This window comes from Anas platyrhynchos, chromosome 4 (assembly GCF_047663525.1).
Source record: "Anas platyrhynchos isolate ZD024472 breed Pekin duck chromosome 4, IASCAAS_PekinDuck_T2T, whole genome shotgun sequence".
Classification (NCBI taxonomy): Eukaryota; Metazoa; Chordata; class Aves; order Anseriformes; family Anatidae; genus Anas; species Anas platyrhynchos.
Window position 1 is genome coordinate 24,128,718 of NC_092590.1, and position 16,806 is coordinate 24,145,523.

Consider the following 16,806-nt stretch of genomic DNA (forward strand, 5'->3'; position numbering starts at 1 on the left):
GGCTACTCATTGCAATACCTTGATCTCCTGGCTACTTGAATTTCAAAGCAAAGCCAGGTAAATCCCAGAAGAGCCCAATCCTGTGAATGCTACCCACCTTTCCAGAGCAAGCCAAGGAAATGCTCCACATACAGCCTCCTTCTACACCAAAGGCATATTACCTGACTTCCATCATGTTTGCCAAAAACAAATCTAAGAAGCATTCTGTCCTTCGGTGAGAAGCTTTAGCTTTTTGATTTTTAAAGCCAAAACTAGTTCCTTAATGAGGCTCCAGTAAGAAGTGTTTTCAAAAATTGCCAGCAACACTGAAAGCTACAATACTGTCTCAAACACTGAGCAGAGGCACTTTCATGGAAAAACACCACCTGAGCATAAACAACTGATTAAACAGTAATCTCCCACACCGTATATATCTTTTGTACTGGAAGAGGCAAGTTGCCATATAAGCGATGGTTCAGTAAATTCAGCTGACTGGAAAGCTGCGATTTCACAGACTTCTGGAATTTCTTAGGCACTGTATTTTTAAATGATTACTCCATAAAAATCACTTAAGTATTGTGTTAGATGTAAAGTTTTTACACAGTTTGAGTAATGAAAAACCTCAACAATAGCTCACACGCTGGAAGTACGCAGTCACTCCTTGCCAAGATAAGCATTACATCTCCATTTGCCATTTATTATTCTTTTAAACTGAACAGGGAAGATTGCTCTTAAGAGATAGTCCAGATACAAATCTCCACTATCCAATTACTTGTGTAATCTCTTTAAACTTTTCAATGAAAGTCTCATACTATCTCTCATAAATCAATCTACATCACTTGCTTTTGTGAAAAATCTTTAACATAAATATTAATACTTTGAGATACTATTTTTCCTCCAATTCTACATGATATCCTCAGGTTCCTTTGGGAAATTACTTCATGTATCATTCAAGCTTTTAAAATAAAATATATCTGCTTGGAGGCTAGACTTCTGACTCTCCTCCTACAAACATCAGTCACCTAAAACAATTTCCAGAAGGATTGGAAAGCTTAAAAATGGGAGCAGTGCAATTAAATAGGAGCCAAACTTCTAATCTGTTAAAAATGCCATTAAGTGCCTGCATGCATTTCGACGCTCTACAGTATATTAAGTAAAGCAATTAAAACAAATACAAGGAAGATTAACATTTAAAGAGAATGCGTACGAGCACAGACTTGGACCAAACGAGGACAGACTTCCAAACTCCTGACACTCAGTGCAATTCTTTTTTAGCTTATCTGCAAGCGCTCAGCATGGCTAAAGCTCTATTTTAGAAAGCATGTGAAAAGGTTAGGGAAGAAAAAGAGGATCGTGATTATTTGCAGTCCAGCAAAAATCTGTTTTCTGCATTTCAGACTCTGGGGATTCCACAGTAAGTTTAAGAGAAGAAGCTGGAATTTCCTGATCTGGCAGATATAACCTAGGGTGGGGGAAGGAGAATTCTCAAAAGAGCTTTCAAATGTGGGCTTGGAATTTTGCCGGACAGAACAATGATTGATTTAAATCAGCCATAAAAAGAGAGATTTGATCTTCTGTCAAGTCTTTGAAATGGTAGAAGTTAAGAGGAATCATCAGTGCTGCATGCTTGTTTAATGAAAAATCCATTCTTTCACATTTAGTTCTGAACATTTTAATGCGCTTGTGGGATGATCAGTTCATGCTGTTCATGCTTTCAGTTGTCAGTACACTGAGCATCTCTTTTTGTGCTATGCTGTAAAGATCTGAACTTTATAGGCAAAAACATCAAGGAAGAAAAGTAGGGGTTTGCAATAAACTAAAGCAGTTGAATTCCTTCCTAAAGGTGATTTGCATAGCTCTGCACTCACTTTTTCAGGATATGGTAATTTTATCCTCTCTCAACCCCAAATCCTGTGGTCATTAGTTTTTACACTGGTCACATAGTGGAAAAACTCTGCTCTTTATTGAAGTCCGGGTGAAAGGGCCTAAGCTCTGTCCTTTTTGCTGACATCACTGCTTCAGGCCAAAGAGACAAGAAATGTTTCATTTTGCCCATCGCATTTCTTTTCTCCTTCACTTTACTACTTCCTCTGTGTTAAAGTCACTGTGTTTCTAGCACTTAAATTAACAATAAATGGATTTTAGCAAGGTCTCCGATTTGGTTTACGTAGCTTATATAAATAGCAACATCGCTTCAAAGAACCACAGCCTGAGTAAAAGCACAGTTAATTTCTTGACATTACAGGATTTCAGCCTTTATCAGCATTTCTGCATCAGCACTGTCCAGAAGTGACTTCTGCCTGCAAAAACCTTCATAAAACACGTTTGGTTTTTGGTAGTGACACCTGGCTTTGCTTGACCAGAGCCCACAAAAGAAATGCATGGCCTCGTGCAACAGAGACAGATAGGATTTGTGAAGAAACAAACAGTTTGTCTTCTTATTTGTCCGAGTCTGGATTGTTCTTCCTGCTGTCCCTCTGCAACCAGCCGCGGGGAGATAGGCAGGGAAGCAGCAGTGCTTGGTGACCCTCACTGGCAGCCGAAGAATTAGGCCAGTTGATGGAGCATGGTAATCCACCGTGCCAGCTGAAGGAAGCAGAATGGGGCATTTTTGGATCCTTGCAGCAAGCTTTGAGAAGACAAAGCCTCTCGCTAACCTGACTGGGAAGTTTAATGCCCAAAGGGCCTTTACGGTACCGTCACACGCTATGCTTAGGCCGTAACCAAAGGCCTTCACGGGTGGCCCAGGTAACAGCGATGTGTTGTGACTGACCGTGTTCTCGATAAGCCTGGGTAATTGCTGCGGGCCGTGAGGACACAGGCAAAGGGATCCACGTGGTGGGATGCTCCTGTGAAAGTCACTCTAGGCAGAAAGACCGCTAAGTCTCTCTGTCAGCTGAGCAGAGCAGGACAGAGTAGGGCCTGCAGAGCATGTTTTGCAGCTGCTGCATACAGAATGAGGCAGAGAAGGGTCAGAAATCCCTCAGCTGAGGTACAGGGGATATCTGCAGCGTGTCATAACAAACCGAACTCCCTGCTAAGACAATACAAGGACTGAAACACCCCAACGCTGACCTTCATGTCCTTGTTTCCTTCTGTCTTGCTTCCTCCAGCTGCTATAATACCTCAGAAAAAGAAAGCAGAAAGGGGGAAGCAATTTCCAAGGGCAAAGGTAGCCCAAAACCCAGCTAGAATCTCGTGAACTCGGTTTTTAGGGATCTCCAGAAGGAAGGCCTGGCTCAGCCTGTCTGCAGGGCCCAAGGAGCCGACCTAACAAGAACCGTACAGAGCAAGTCATGCTTGCCCTGCCAGCCACCAGCAGCCCAAGCTGTGCTGTTAAGGCTGCCACGCTCAGCCGGACAGTGGACTTGAGCACAACAAAAAATGTCACTCTCCCCCGCTGCTGTCACCCTCACCTCCTTTTATTCATCCCACAGACGGGGTGATATACCTGGGCGGGCTATGGCCCCCTCTTTCCATCACCCTCCTATCTTCTGCTTGTTCGCTGGGGTGATGTCCTGAGTGACTAAAGGAAGGCCGTGCACCAGGAACAGGGAACACGGGGCACGGCAGCTGGAAACGGCTGTTGATAAAAATCGGAGAGGAATTTATGGAGATTGAAAACTGTCTCTGGTTAAATATTTCCAGTGATAGGCACACCTCACTGCTATCGAGAGGACAACCATTACGTTTCACAGGAATTTTTACAGCATTGTTTCTTTTTATTCCTCTGTTTGCTTTTCCCCTCCAGAAAAACGTTTGCAATGCCCTGTTTTCCAAACCGGAGGCTGATTTCCCTATTGCCTCGGGTTGCAGCCATGAAGGAAATGGACCTGGGTGTTCAGGTACCTGCCCCGTCCCCTTCATCAGGGGCAGGGAGATGGCTTTTCCACAGCACCAAGGCGCTCCGAGTCCGGCTGGGGACTGGAATCTGATTCTTTCACATTCCAGAGCAGCGCCCTGCCTTACAAGCAATAAAACCTTCCCAGCCTTTCACGCTCCCAAAAGGGCTCCCTGACAAAATTTTCATCAACACAGAAAAATGTAACATTTTATACGGACTTATCAACACTGCAAGTTTTGTGGAAAAAAAAAAAAGCTGTTTATTCAAAATATTTCAGCTAACTTCAACTGTCACTTTGTCTCGTGACATTCATTTCCTCTCTTTTCTTCTGCCTTTTTAGTGACAGTCCAATGAAACATCCACCTCTGAAAAACATGTAGCACATTACTGCCATACTGATACTTTAATAAAGTATTAAAGCAGCATCGCTTTTGTACACCGCTCTCATGGATGTCACTTGGCGTTCTCCCTGCGACAAATACATCTTGTATAAATTAAACAGTTTCCAGTCCATCAGCAACTATTAGTAAAATAATCATTCATTACAAAATTTACATCTTTGGGGGAAGAATAATGCAAAATAAACAGCACGTTTATCATTTTTGAAAGAAGCATCTCTGAATATCTTAGCTCAAAATGACTTTTTTTTAAGACGAAAAAAAATTAAAGAGAATTATTATTCTCCCTAAACTTGCAAGAGTCTATGAAACAAAACTGCAGAAGAAAGAAGATCAGAAAATGCTAGGATCATCAAGAACCCCATGTAATTTAAAGACAACTTCAAGATAGCCCCCAATCAAACCAAATATGCAGCCAGCAGGGCAATTCTTTCAAGTATTCATCCACAGGTAGTAATTTAAAAAACAATCACAGTGGTGAATAAAAGCTGTTATGATCTATGAAGTACAGCAAGGTGCCATTCAGGAGAGTTGTTTTCAATCATCCCTATCTCTCAAAGTGCTTTCTGGAACAAACTTTAAAATGTTGTCCCTTCCAAAGTCACATTTGGAGGAACTGACAAAAATAATAATGAGATGTTTTGAGTACATATACTAGGACTAACTTTAAGATTACACTGCAAATAACATAGCCCTCACACAGGTACCTTTAATAAACCAATCACTAGATGTATATTACATTGTCCCCATCAAATTCTAAAATTCAAGGTACACGCTAACTGCTGGGTGTCAAGATCTAGTTCACTATTACATAGCGCAGAAAGAGTCTTCAAAGGAAGAAAGAAAGCTGATTTCTATATTTTTGCTCATGGGACTTATAGCAAGAACAAAATAAGATCTACAATATTTTGTGGATGCTGCTGAAGCAGGTAATGATTCTGTTAATGTCATTACATGGCAAAGCACCACCAGTAACCTCCCTCTCCCCTCATAATTCCCCCTCCAGTTCAGCACATTTTAGTATCCTTCTCTTGTAACTCCTTGGTCATCACTGAATTTTGCCATTAAAGGTATGAGTGTTTGGGATTAATGACTTCATGGGAAGAATGGTTCTAGGTGCTTTCCCTGAATTCAACTAGACAGGATCAACACATTACTTCTCTGAAACAAAGATTTTTTTCCAAAATATCACGTTTAGTTAATTTGATGATCTCCCCCAATAAAGCCACATTCTGCCCAGTCAATAATGCAAGAAAAGCAAGTTATAAAACCCTGAAATACTTGTTTTTACACTTACAGGTCTCTCTTCCACAGAATACAAATAGGGACAGGAAATAATGGGTTCAGGAGGTTCTAAAGAATTTATGTTATGTTATTTATTTAAAGGAAAAATACTTAACTCTTCTACATTTGTCATCAAGGCTTATTTTTCTTGCCAAAATTTTGCCTGGAAAAAAACAAAGTTTTGATGATTTTCACATATTCCGAGCAAATGGGCCAGCCAGGTCCTGAATGCAGATCAACAACCTCCCATAGCACAGCATTTTACATCACTGTAAGCAGTGCTAGCAAGTGAGGCCGAACAACACAAGAAGCAAGCAACACGAACAAGACCCCAAAAGCCTAATGCGCATGACCATAATAATTTGCTTTGCTATGAGCGATTCACCTTCTAGACTGTAGTATCAGTAAATTAGCTAACACAGCAGTCTAACTAAGAGACATTCCTTAACGGACCTCAAACTTTAGTTCTCTGAAGTCTTTCTCTGAAAGAGGAGATAGAAAAACAAAGGGGGCCAAAAAAACAACAACAAAAAAACAGTAAAGAACATCTGAAGCTCAGAAACTTGAAGAAATCATGTTTAATGCCTAAGTTCCTGTTGTATTATGCCTTACTTAGTATAGTAGTGAACCACTGACTGTGTGAGCCTGACTAAAGAGCACGCAGTGTTTGTGTGTTTTGCTGCATCCCATAATTTCCCTAGTCATTTGAACAGTATTTCAGGAATGTCCCGCAGAGGTCTCAGATGATTATTCACATCCATAGCGTTCTCCCATTTTCCAGAATGATTGTAAATACTTTAACAGTTCGTTTCAAACACTGCAATACATGGGACATGACAGAAGGAAGGTCTTTGCTCCTTGTCAGACTACCCTGCATTGCATGCTCTTATGAACAATTATTTACTACTTGATGTCTCAGAAAGAAGTATTTTAAATATTTAATGCTTCCATTCCAAGTGATCCTTCTTCATGCTGTAACTCACTGAAGCACCACCTCAGCCTGCCACTTCTGTACAAAACAAAGCTGACAACTGCAAAAGAACGTGGGAAATAGGAAACACTTCAGCCAACCTCCTCCTGTACAGGAACATTAGGTACTGTAACACAGCGGTAGCTGGAGCTTCTCTCCAGGTCTGCATTCCAAGCTGGTATGTTAAAGGGAACGCTACTCCTTACTTCAGAGGGAAAAATTCAAGCCAGACCTTGGGAGGCTGCAGCATCCCAGCAGCATTCTGTTTTCCCTCTTTCACTCCAACGCTATGGACATTCCAATTCCAGTTTTGGCAGTTTATCGCTGCGCTCTCTGGAATTTAGTACTGAATAGTTTCATGCCTTAAACTCCTATCATAGCTTATTTTGCAAATCTCTCTTGGAGAGAAGGCCACAGCAGTCCAAATGAGAATTGCTCACCACTCTGCAGTTGTGTCCAAACTGAAGAAAACAAAACAAAACAGAGAGGAGGGGGAAGCAAATGCAAATCTCTGCACCTTGTACTAAATGTCTCAAGCAACAACAATAAAAACCAAAACAAAATACCATTTGGGTCAGATCCTGCAGACAGTAACACTCTCCATTACAGGAAACGTGAGAAAAATTAATCAATGACAAAAAAAATAAAATATATATGTAATGTTTGCAAGGTCATACTTGAAAATTTATCATAAATGGCATAATGTGTTAAGATGACCACTGATAGGAAGAGCTAAAAAGGACTTGATTTTTTTCCCTTTGTTAACGTGAATACACATTATATAGGTCTTGAGAATATGAGGTCAGATTGGATGGAACTGAGTGGGCTTTGGCATGCCCAGCTATACATCCCCCAAGAGTGCACAAAAAGCATAATTAAGCCCCATACATAATTAAGCCCTCTCAAGGCAGAACTATGACCTAACTTTTTTTTTTTTTTTTCCCAAAGTTACAACAACAAGCAACAAATTAGGAAGGGAAGCTACTCCCATCCAGCCATCACATCCTAAAGAAATAGGCTACTAAGCTCCTAAGCTTCTGAAAGCTCACAAGTATCTCATAGGATGTTTGACATACCTCTTAAAAAATAATAATAAAAAAATATATATATATTTGATATTGCATTAGTCAGCGTTTCACCAAGGAAGCACAAATACAAAACAGTAATACCTGAAACTAGACATTCACTGTTAACTAAAGGCAGCCAAAACATTATAAAATTGAACTCAAACTCCAATTAACAACACATATTTGACAAGAGAAGTAGAAGTGCACCTGAGTGACAGACTACATAGGAAAAATAGACGTCATTTAGTTCATGAAGGAGGTTTATATCATGTGCATGTCAGACAAAAATGCAGAAGACAACATAGTTGAAAGGAGCTTTATAAGCAATTGTAACCACGGAGTACATCAGAGGAGCAAAGTGCATTACATTCTATGACATGTCCCACTTACCCACTGCCCTCCCAAAACAAACAAAACCAAAACATTTCCTCCCTTGTTTGGCTCACAACTACTCCAGCCTTACTGCACTACAAACCCTGCTCCCTGCATGTGGTCCCCACTGGGTCTTCATGGAGCAGAAGGCAAAATCTCTGCTCAGGCTCCACACTGATAAGGCTACAGCGAGGACAGCAGCACCCACCTGGAGGTCCTATGCAGCCAGACTGGCTCCTGAACATGAATCAAATCACAGGACAGGAACTGTAACCATTTGCTCAATAACTGCATTTTACAAAGTAGTTTTAAAATCAGGATTACATCTTTTGCTGATGCACAGTAACTGTTTATTAACCAGCTGAAGCTTTGCACGTGGTTACTTCTAACAGGAATTAGCTTTCACAGAGACATTTTGTTAACACCGGTGAAAAGGCAGAAAGTTTTAAGTCTACCTAAATGTTTTCAGCTTAATCAAGTAAATGCAAATTAAGAATGAAAGGACAAGACTTTGAGTAAGAGTAATTACTCTTCCTTGGTCAGATTATTAGGCCATGAGACAGATGCTTCTGGACAAGACCACAGTTTAACAGCTGACAACATTAAACAAAGGAAAAATCCCACCCCATTGTTTCCTCATTAAGAGGAAATAAATTTCTTTCCCTGACAATGTTTCTGCAATCTACCACAGGCAGCAAGAGAGGTTACAAAGCCTGCATTTTCAGCTGAAGTGGGCCATGCCTCCTCCTCCAGAACCACTACAGAAACATCCAGAGCATCCTCCAACGTGTGATCAAAACAGACACTCTGCCATGGCAAAGGGTACCTGTGCTGTAGGCAAATCCCCTTCCTTGACAAGATGCTACCAGGACATACACCTGCCACGTAGCTAAAAGACAGGCACTGTTCGTCATACAAGGGCCATGCAGCACCATGGGCTTGTGCTCAATCTGCAAAACACCAGAAGTTCACCTGCCATCTGCCTGGCGATACCTGCAGCCTTGTCACACATTCTCAGCTACACGAGGCAAGCTCTGAAGAGCGAAGGGCACAGCACTGAATCAGAGCAATAATTCTTCACCAGCCAGATCCGCAGGCCATAAGATAGATAAGCTTATCTGGGCAAGACTACAGTTTCGCACTTGAATGTACTTTAAAAAGAAACAATAGGTGTGTAAAGTACTCTTCATCATTAACAGCATGAGAAAGTTGCTAACACAAATAGAACGTCCTGGAAGGATTTAGCTGAAAATACAGATCCTTCTGGATCTTTTTCCCTATACTGAAAGTAAAAGCAAGACTGGTATTTCTAGACATTGAAATCCTGATTATAAGAACAAACAGTTTATTATGGAAAGCATTCCAGTATAGCTTTTTTATTTTTTCAAATACAGACTGAAGTTTGATTTAATGAGTTGAGAAAAATAGTACAGATACACCAAAATATGTCCAACCTGCAGTATTTTATAGCATGAATCAAGAGCAGACAGACTTTGTTTGCTGTCCCAAGACAATACATGTCTTTACATATCCAAACAGTTACTTTGAATACAATATGCATTCAGAGTTGATGAGATAAAGTTGCCTTTCTTCAAGTACAAACAGTATTCAAGTTCAAAGGATAGCATCTGATCTTGTTCTATGAGATGCAAATGATTGTTTCAGTTGACAGAATACATTCATATCACTGACATACTGCCTTGGCCCAGAAGTCGTAAACAATTTAAAAAAATTCCAAAAGCAAATCAGCCTTAAAAATGTACATTTTAAGAAAATAAGATAAAAAGAAACCAACTTCTCATTGTCTTTTTAAAAACACAAAGAGTCAGAGACAGACTTCACTGGGTAGGAACTGCAGCATTACCAGTGGTTTTAATCAGAAAACACCACTGAGAAGAGTACTCAGCAAAGCTCTAAATGTGCTATTTCAAAACAGAATAGAACAAAAATCCCACATCCACAAAGCAAAACCATATAAAATACTCAAGTAACAGAAGGGAGAAGATAACTTCTACATCACTCTCCTTTCCAGCCACTGGCTGCTCCTTCCAAATGAGGGGCAAGTCAATTTGTCCATACAGACAAACAGCTCCAGTATGCTTCACCCAATAAAACACTCAAAAGCTTTGAGTTACATTGTCATTTTGCTTGCCTAATTTTACTGCAAGCCAATGTCTGCAGGGTGTGATACTTTGCAGCGCAGCTTATAACGTGTTGTATGAAAAATGAGAAAAAAATACTCCAAAATCAAAGAATTTCTCATTTGCTTCATAGACAATGGAAATCAGCCATCCCCTCTTGCTCCCAGCTCTGGACTTGTCTCCTCCCTCTCAGCAGCACTGGTATACATTCAACGACCCAAACCAATTCTGCTGGAAAATAATCCTATAAAACAAGGGGTCTTGTTTGAGCCAAATCACCTCCTGGTAATTATTGTTTGCCTCCTAGGTCACTACTCAGTGGCAGGAGAGGGATGGGTAAACAGGACCATGACAATCCAGACAGAGGGATGCATTACCCCTCTACAAACCTCTTCCACTTGCCTGCAGGTTGTGGTAATAAGAATTTATATGTCCCAGTGTAATAGTTTGGGAATCTCAGCATTGTTTTTATTTGTATCTTTCTGAAAATGTGTCACCATGTAAATATTGCCATATGCTGGTCCATTTTCAACATCTTCCATTTTTTCCATTAGTATTCTTCTGATTTCTAGTCATCTGAGTGACGCAAAAATTATAAAAACTCAAATACGTGTAACATTTTTTAGACTAAAAAGAATGCCAACAACAACAACAACATATTTCACAAAATTCAACTTGTCTATCCATTATAAACATTAGTAAGTGAAAGCAGGGAATCCTCTTAGCTTATTCTTCCTAATAATCTTAATAACATGTCTAAGCATTGAATTTTAACCAAAGAGTTGAACAGAAGTTATTTAGCTGGAATTAAGACAAGAACTAACAAAAACTGTACAAATCCTTAAAGTTGTAAATAACTTGTCCTATTTGATCTCTATTGACAATCCTCCATACAACGAAAACTTCTTTCTCAGCCATTACTTCAAAGTAAAACCAGTTTCCTTTTCCTGAAAGTATCAGGTAATTCCGAAGGGTTCCTTTTTTTAGTTGTAGTAGGAAAACATCTCTAGCAAAGAGCTCTGCTCCATTTGAGAAGAGGTGTATTTTCCTTCTTGCATACAATTTCTCATTGAGCATAGCTTACATTGTGCGTGAGAACTACAGCAATGCTATCCTGCAAGTCAAGATAGGTTTTAATCAACATAGCTCCAGTAGGTAAGCACTACAGACACAGGTTTGGATAAACCACAGTCTAGACCACTTGCCCCATTTTACGTAACAGGTCACAGTCCTTGGCTTTAGCAGTGGTACTTACTTTGCACACATAAGCAAATAGCCTGCATTTCCTGACTTGTTAACTTTACATGCTCCAAGATGAAAGATACAGAGCAGCCCTATCACTCCCAGAGAAATAAAGAATAAAAGCGTTATCTGAGATTTACGCAGCCATTTTCACTAATGCTAAAACCAACAACACATATCCTCAAGCAAATGACAGACTGGTTAAAAAACCCACAGACACAATCACTATGTATTTTAACACTGTCTGATGCTATCACAGCTATATTAGCGCTGTAATACTGGAATGCTACTTTACACTGGATAAACAAATGAAGGTGTCAGAAGTTCAGACACGGCTAGTCTCTCATTGCGAGTTCAGTACTTGCATCGCAGGTTTTATTTTGAATAAATATGCAATTAAATAAAAGCAGTTCCCAACCTGTCACTGAAACCAGAACAAGATACCAGACAGTTTCACAGGGAATATGCACATTCCTGAACAGACAAGCAGACACGAACAAATTATGAATTACGTGGAGTGAGGATAAAGAACAAACAGTAAATGATGCTACAGGCTGAAACAAGGCAGGAAAAGATACTGGGAAAAAAAAAAAAAGTAATAGTTCTACCTCACTACACAGTTATTCCAAGTTGTACACTTCAGTGTGTCATCAAATGGTCCTCTGCTGATTTTCCAGAACAGACAGGTGACTATTTCATATTAAGATTATTATTTCCTAAGGTATGGTGAGGCAATCACTCAACAGCTCAATGCCACCGAAAAGCTAAGGCCTCACACTATCCTCCAGTGCTAGCAACAAGGGAGAAGCAAGGGAAAATAGAAAGGGAATGGGAAAGTGAATCTTTCAGGGACAGTTTGCCATTAAATTCATTCTTCGCAATCAGGACCCTGAAGAAAGGATTTATCAGGTCGTTGCTCCAGTTGTACCTTAAACCTGCAATGTGAAAATTTGCACTTAAAAGAGAATTAAGAACCATCCCTTTCAAAATGTAATGACTAACGCTTCAATTTAACATCATAATTCTTCAAAGGACAGGTGAATCATCCTCCTATTTTTGTCCCAATTTTGTGGACACCACCACCACTACAGCTCCTGGGGCAGGGGGGAGACGTGCCAGAAGTTGTTCCTTACCTACAGTCACCAGCGTCCCACAGAACTGTGCCTGCCTAGCACCTCTGACACAGAACACCTCAGAAAGTAAGTTATTCTACTTATTGTCCCAACACAGCTTATGTCTGTACAAAAAGAACTGATTCAAACATATTCTTCAATCTCTAATGGTACATCCCCATCATGCTATTCCCTTTCCCACTTCCTCTCTATTTCTGATGCTACCCTTAACTTCTATCAGCACAGTAAGGTAGAAGTATGGCACAGTATATGCCCCATTCCTCTAACTTTCCACCTGAAATGGCTTTAAGTCTCCTACCAAGCACTCCTGAGACACTGTAGTGTCCAGGAAGGAGACAAAATGACGGCCCTCCTGCTCAAGTAGCTTCAGCCTTTTCTTTCTTTTCTTCTCAGGGATTCTGATGTTCACAGGACAAGAGAAAGCAAGTTCCAGTAAAAAAAGAAAGAAACAACGTGCCCTTCTTTTCTGAGGGAAAAAGGCATGCAAAGTTTAACTGTCACCAACTAATAAAGTGACAATTCGGACAGACAAATCTCACACAAGTTACAGAAATCCATGGTAGAAGTTGTAGTGCCTTCAACTCCCCAAAAGATGAAAGCACCAATGGAAACCGCATTACCTTCTTATGTCAGCACTATGAAAATTCTTCCACAATTTCTGAGTAGAGAAGCTCTCTGGTTTCTGCATATCCTATGTTTCTCAAGCACTTGTTGTTTATGTAGTTATGCCTAAAATTCATTTTAGGCAAGCTACTAATAAAGAATATATATATAAAGTCAGTGATGCTGAGTAGTGGAGCACGGACCATTTATTATGCAGAAACCAGGAGACAAGAAGCCCTGCATTCCTGATGAGAAACACAAACATCATCCAACTGCTGAAGATTTGAGGTTACTGAGATTCCTGTCTCCTATTCTGTTTCTCCTTGGTGCTCTACTCTGTTGGTTCCACGTAGGACTGTAAGAAATATGAGGCCCACTTAAAATGTGTCACATGATGGAAAAAAATGTAGTTTTCCTTTCTAAATTTCTGTCTCAACTGCAAGGCCTTCTTAATTGCCTATCAGAAAACAAACAAAAGGAAACAATGAAAAAACAAAGAAACAAAAAACAAAACAAAACAAAAAAAACACATTATTTTAGCATCCTAGAAACTTGCAAGAGTTTCAAGGGAACTTCAAAGAGAGCATAAATTCCTCTAGCCCTTTCACACCTTTTCCTCTGGCTCACTTTCTCCAGTCCATAGCTGTCTTTTCCTAAATTTATCAAGCAGCAGCATGATACAATTGATATTTTTGGCTATTTCCCTTTCTACAATAAATCTTTTTCAGAGGAACTGATAAGATCAGTGAGATCTCAGTTTGCTATAGCTTGGAGGAGTCAGAAGAAATAACACCCATATATTTAGCCAGTGAAAATGTTACTACAACTCCCATGTTCTTGCCATAACATCTTCTCCTCCTCACACTTCCATCTCAGAGTGCCCTCTCACTTGGGTCACCAGTCTTCAGAACAAACGAATATGATAACCTAAGTGTTCGGAGAGAGAAATCACTGTTGAACAGCACAAAAGAAAACAAAAGAATCTAAAGAACAGAGCAATTCAAATAACTTTCACAGTACTCCCTGAAATATACAAGCCAAGTCACTCTTGCCCTTGCTAGTGTGAGCTTCTCTAATGTCAACGGGTTTACTCAGATAAATGAAGTGGGCAAAACTGAAAACTAAGCCACAAGCATGAAGCTGATGTGAGATTTTCTTCACAGCTGTACACAAAGTTATCATTATTGTCAACAAACCTGCACCACATAAGCAGTAACAGTTACATGTACTATCAGAACATCTAGAAAAGTAAGTGAAACAAGTACTGGCACATTTAGGAAACAAACAAACCCCACAAAATTTTCCAAGAAGCCTAGGAATATGGTATTTTCAACTGTCAGGTTATTTCTAGACATGAGTATTTTATACCAGTAACAAGGACTCCTAGTTGTGCCCAAACACACCCGACGACCCACAGACATACGGCTGTCATCTCACAGTGCTTGTCTCCACTATTTGCATCTTCTCAATCAAAGAGGTTAAAAAATTATTTTAAAATTTCAAGTGTCACTTTTCTGTGTAAAAATATCCAGAGAATGCTGTACAATAAAAGCAGAAGAAAAATGGTCCATAAAAACATACGTATTCCACACTTGCTTTACCAGCGAAAGATTTTAGGAGCCTGTGTACTGTAATATTCCACAAGTACATTATGAAAACTTTATGAAAAACTCCATCAGAAAAAAAAAAAAAGTTGAAAACAAAATCTGCAAGTATCATCAAATGAAGTAATGTGTTTCTAGTCTTCCTGTAGAATCCATAGTCTTCATTTTGACGATTTCAGGTACGTTAGACACAGCATAAATCCAGATTTTACTGCAATAACAAACTTGGAAGATCACTTTCCAGTTTTTCTGAGAGGAAGCCCTCATTTTGTCCTACATGGTTTCAGAATATACATTCTCTAAATACCTGGAAAATACAATGCTATCTCAAACAAAGTCATCACGAGACTTTCAAACAATTCAATTTCAAATGCTTTTCCAAACCAGGTCACCAATACAAACAGATTGTAAATACAGATATTGTAAATACAAGCAGTGTAAACTGCAGATTAAATGGGCTTGTCAGGCTCCTGTGCAGGCAATTCAGCTTCACAGTTGAGCCATGTATACTAAATTGTAGATTTGCTCAAGCACTGAGCACAAAATCTCTCTTTCTGTTTGTTTTGCATGACTGACAAGGGTTAACAATTATTTCCAAACACCACACTTTCTGAACAAGGTCTTTTACTTCCTTAGTTCTCATTACAGGCTATCAGGTCTCAGGACTTGATTTCCCTTTCGCCTGTAATCAACGTATTGATGAAACAATATTTATCCTATACCTGTAAGATGGCAAACAGACAATTGTTACTCACTGAGCTGCCCAGTCTGTTAAGTGAAGACTCAAGTGTTACCACCAAATATTACCAATAAATACCCTTGAACTCTTGAAGGCTACCGAATGTGGAAAAAGTAAATAAACTGATATGAGGCAGTATTATAATGAGTAGACTCAAATTTTCTTTTTGCTTTACCTCAGTTACACCACCTTTTAATCTGCTTCACAAACACAGAAGTCTAAAAACAAAACTTTAAATATGTTATTTCTAGAAACAGTAAAAACAGGACTTATTGTCTGCAGTGAAAAAATAAACTCAGTGACCCCAAAAGGCCTGTTTATTACAGGTGTACTGAAACCCACTGTCCTGTATACTTTACCAGCTGACTAATATTTACAAGGTATTTAAATTCCTTTACACTTTAAAACACGTTAAGCATTATGTTTGCCATTACTGGAATTTGCTGTTATACCGAGTACAACAAGCAGCAGGCCTGACACAGCAGAGGATGCTTGTCAAAGCCTCCCTTTGCAGCTCACGGGCCACAAACTTTGTCACAAGGGCCTTTTCTAATTCCACCAGCGAAATACAAAGCCGGGCCTTCATTTATAATTCAGCACAGCTTGTCCCATAAATTGATAATGCCTTTTAGAAGGTTTTGATAACTGGCACACACCGTTGTATTTTGTACGCAGTTATACGTATAGGTTATGTGTGATAGGGAATACACGTGATTTCGTCATATAGGCAAAGTTTGGGTGTTTAAGGACTTTTCGGGACCACTTTGGCCACAGTGCATGGGTTTACCACAGGTACGGGGGGCGCCCAGCCTCACCCTGTTAGCAGGCAGCCACTTGTGGAGCCTGAAGCCCCCCCGTAGAGGCAGGAGCCAGCCCCAGCCGAAAGCCCTGCCCCACTGGCTCATGTGCTCGCAGCGTGCAGGCTGCCCGCCCGGCTCACGCCGCGTTTTAGGGCAGCTTTTGCCGATTTTAGCGCTGAGAGCAGCCAAGGGGGGCTGAGAGGAACGAGCCTTGCCGAGGCCTAGCGGACACACGAGGCCTCGGGCAGCCCGGGCTCCCCCCCCGGGAGCAGCGGAGACCTCCTCGGGCGGGACAGAACCGGGACCAGGGACGGCACCGGGGACGGGACCGGGACCGGGACACCGGAGGGGGGAGCGCCCGGGGGGCGGCCCCACAGCCGCCGCCGCGCAGGGGGCGGCGGGGGAAGGAAGGATGGCGACCGGGCAGCGCCTCGGGCTGGGGAGGGAGCCGCCAAGTTTTGTACCTGTCGGGAAGCCCGGCTGCTTTCAGCGCCCAGGGCCACCTTTTGTCCCCGGGCCCCCGCCACCCAGGCATCCAGGCAGAGTTTCCCCAAACTCCAGCGACCCCGCTTGCCTCCGGAAAGAGTTGTGCTGTGCCCCGTCCCCCCCCCCGTGTCCCCCCCCCCGGTC

The 16,806-nt window shown here is 40.9% G+C and overlaps 1 protein-coding gene across 3 annotated transcripts in view; it reads right to left on the bottom strand.

Annotated features, from left to right (window-relative positions):
- Positions 1-16,806, bottom strand: part of WWC2 (WW and C2 domain containing 2) — a 99,625-nt gene that overhangs the window by 81,888 nt on the left and 931 nt on the right. Inside the window, exon 1 of one of the 3 annotated variants that reach the window (XM_072037257.1) lies at positions 16,641-16,726. The exons of the other annotated variants lie outside the window; for them this stretch is intronic. Within the exon in view, the coding sequence (XP_071893358.1) occupies positions 16,641-16,711 (71 nt within the window). The 5' untranslated portion in view covers positions 16,712-16,726. Of the gene's footprint in view, positions 1-16,640; positions 16,727-16,806 lie in introns of those variants that run through there. 3 annotated transcript variants of the gene reach the window in all.